This window comes from Neopelma chrysocephalum, unplaced genomic scaffold (assembly GCF_003984885.1).
Source record: "Neopelma chrysocephalum unplaced genomic scaffold, ASM398488v2 Primary Assembly neopelma1_87527, whole genome shotgun sequence".
NCBI classification, from domain to species: Eukaryota; Metazoa; Chordata; class Aves; order Passeriformes; family Pipridae; genus Neopelma; species Neopelma chrysocephalum.
The window spans coordinates 4,281-7,154 of NW_020916882.1; the positions used below are offsets into that span (position 1 = coordinate 4,281).

At 49.7% G+C, this 2,874-nt stretch overlaps 1 protein-coding gene across 1 annotated transcript; it reads right to left on the reverse strand.

Moving 5' to 3' along the window:
• Window positions 1-1,525: 1,525 nt before the first annotated feature.
• Window positions 1,526-2,440, reverse strand: LOC113979692 (olfactory receptor 14J1-like; the record flags this gene model as incomplete). Its single annotated transcript, XM_027707004.1, has 1 exon — window positions 1,526-2,440. A coding segment is annotated over exon 1 (909 nt), but the record flags the coding sequence as incomplete, so codon positions are not given.
• Window positions 2,441-2,874: the final 434 nt, after the last annotated feature.

The following is a 2,874-nucleotide window of genomic DNA, read 5'->3' on the forward strand; positions in this document are numbered from 1 at the left end:
AACTGTCATGTGGCAGATTCTTCCACAGACTTCCTTGAAGTGTGTGGAGCTTCTGCCATGAAGCAGGGACAGCTCTTCATGGTCACTGCCCAGGGATTGTGTGGAAAAGAGAGAACTACCCCCTGTGGTTGTGGGGTGAGTTACCTCAATCTGTGCTTCAGGATTGTTTCTTTTTACTGGCTTTGATCCAATTGCTTTAATAGAATTACTTTGATAGGCTGCACTGTCCTATCTTACACTATACTGATGGGAGGTTTTGGCTTTTATAGTGTGCAGTAAAGAATTCTGTTTAAGGTCTTTCATTTGTTCTCTTGTCTGATCAATTGTCTGTTCATTTGTCATAATAAATAATTCATTTTATAGAAATATTTCTGATTTGCCATCACTAAAACCTGCAGGACAAAGTGATTGAATCACACCTCTATAATTCCTTCAATTTAAACCAAACTCTGAGCCTGAGATTGGATCCACCTACAGCCAGGCTCCTCTCTGAGAAGGAATTTGGAAAGCAAGGGGGTCCTTTCTGCCCCTCGTAGCTCAACGAGACGGCTTCTGCCATCAACTTTGTCTAAGCCTTCCACCCACCCAGCCCCAAGCCGTGACACATGGGCATGTCTTGTCCATGCAGTGCAAACTTGGACTCCTGAGCTGGTCATTTGCTGTCCCTCCTTGGAGGGAAGAACAAGCCCAATGGCCTGGGGTGAGAGGCCAGTGCTGGGAGCGGCGCTGGCTGTGCAAGGGCACTGCTGGGTGCCCCCACCCTGAGCACTCCCACCCTTGTGCTGTTCTCTGTTGTTTTCCTCTGCAGGGCATTGTGTTGGGCACATCCTGGAGAGCAAAGTGGAAAGCAGATGGAAGCTTTCAGGCCCTGGCCTGAGGAGATGCCCCTGCAGGATGGCAGTGCTGCTGCAGAGGTCAGCTCTGTGCCAGCAGTGCCCGTGGCTGTCCCTGCCTGCAGTCCCTGGACAGTCCTGCAGCAGGACTGGGACCGACTGCCAGAGCACTGAGGCCTCCAAGAACACAGGGCTCTGCAGGACAGTGAGGAAGGGAAGGAAGAGGAGGCCACGCAGGAGAAGGGCTGCTGCTCCCTGGCAGTGCTGCTCTGCTGGGACTCTTTTCTGGCCCAGCTCTGCACAAAGGCACCGACCCTGCAGCTGAAGAGAAGTCAGAGAGGAAAGATGTCAGGCAAACAAACCAATGCAGAGTTCTTTATTTGGTACTTAAGCAGATAGTGAGTATAATTGCCAATTTGTACAGCCTCTGGGCCAGGCTAGGAAGGCAAACACTGAATTGAAAATGGTGTTTATATATATATAAATATATATATATTTTTATATATATATTTACAGACATAAAGATTTTTTGGTGTGAACAAATTCTCACAAAAATAACAACCCTACCAGGAGTAAAAGATAGAGAAGATATGGTGGGCCTTTAATGAAGTCCATAACAGGATTGGCCTTTAATGAGGTACATAACATGCAGAAGAAGGAGAGTTTATTGCTTCTGAAAAACACACAGTTATCAGTTTCCTCAGGGCATCCTTGAGCTCCTGGTTCCTGAGGCTGTAGATGAGGGGGTTCAGTGCTGGAGGCACCACTGAGTACATAAGTGACACAATAAGATCCAGGACTGGGGATGAGATGGAGAGGGGCTTCAGGTAGGCAAAGAATAAGGTGCTGATAAACAGAGAGACCACGGCCAGGTGAGGGAGGCACGTGGAAAAGGCTTTGTGCCGTCCCTGCTGAGAGGGGATCCTCAGCACAGCCCTGAAGATCTGCACATAGGAGAAAACAATGAAAACAAAACAACCAAACATTAAACAGGCAATAACCACAGTAAGCCCAATTTCCCTGAGGTAGCCTGAGTGTGAGCAGGAGAGCTTGAGGATGTGTGGGATTTCACAGAAGAACTGGCCCAGGGCATTGCCCTGGCACAGGGGCAGGGAAAATGTATTGGTTGCGTGCAGCATATAATAGAGAAACCCAGTGGCCCAGGCAGCTGCTGCCATGTGGGCACAAGCTCTGGTGCCCAGGAGGGTCCCGTAGTGCAGGGGTTTGCAGATGGCAACGTAGCGATCGTAGCACATGATGGTGAGGAGGGAATATTCTGTTGCAAGAAAGAAGACAAGCAGAAAGACCTGTGCAGCACATCCCGTGTAGGAGATGGTTGTGGTGTCCCAGAGGGAATTGTGCATGGCTTTGGGGACAGTGGTGCAGATGCAGCCCAGGTCTGTCAGGGAGAGGTTGAGCAGGAAGAGGCCCATGGGTGTGTGCAGGTGGTGGTCACAGGCTACGGCGCTGAGGATGAGGCCGTTGGCCAGGAGGGCAGCCAGGCAGATGCCCAGGAAGAGCCAGAAGTGCAGGAGCTGCAGTTCCCGCCTGCCTGTGAATGCCAGGAGGAGGAACTGAGGCATGGAGCTGCTGTTGCACATTTGTTGTTTCTTACCATAGGGCCTGTTCAGAAAAGGAAAAGACAGGGAACAGTTAAGACAGACCTCTGTGAAAAAGCAACTTCATTTCTAAAAGAAATCAATGTGTCAAATGTCACCAAATGCACTACCAAGGAGTCAGTCTTGCTCTGCTGCAGTGGGACATGGAACTCTTTTGATACAGCTCTCACACACAACAAGGAATGTCAGATGTAACAGACCTTGAGTACAGAAGTTCCCAGTCCACACCCATGACTCAGAAGAGCTGGGGCTGCAGAGCAGAAGTTTAGTCTGAGCTTACAATAATTTTGCCTGTGTTTTCTATTTTTACCATCACATCTGGGGAAGGTTCTTTTCCACTGCAGGAATCCTCATTTCTATGGCCCAGCACAAAGTGCCCAGCAGAGCTGCAGGGAAGGGCCCCCAGAGCTGCCTGAACACCC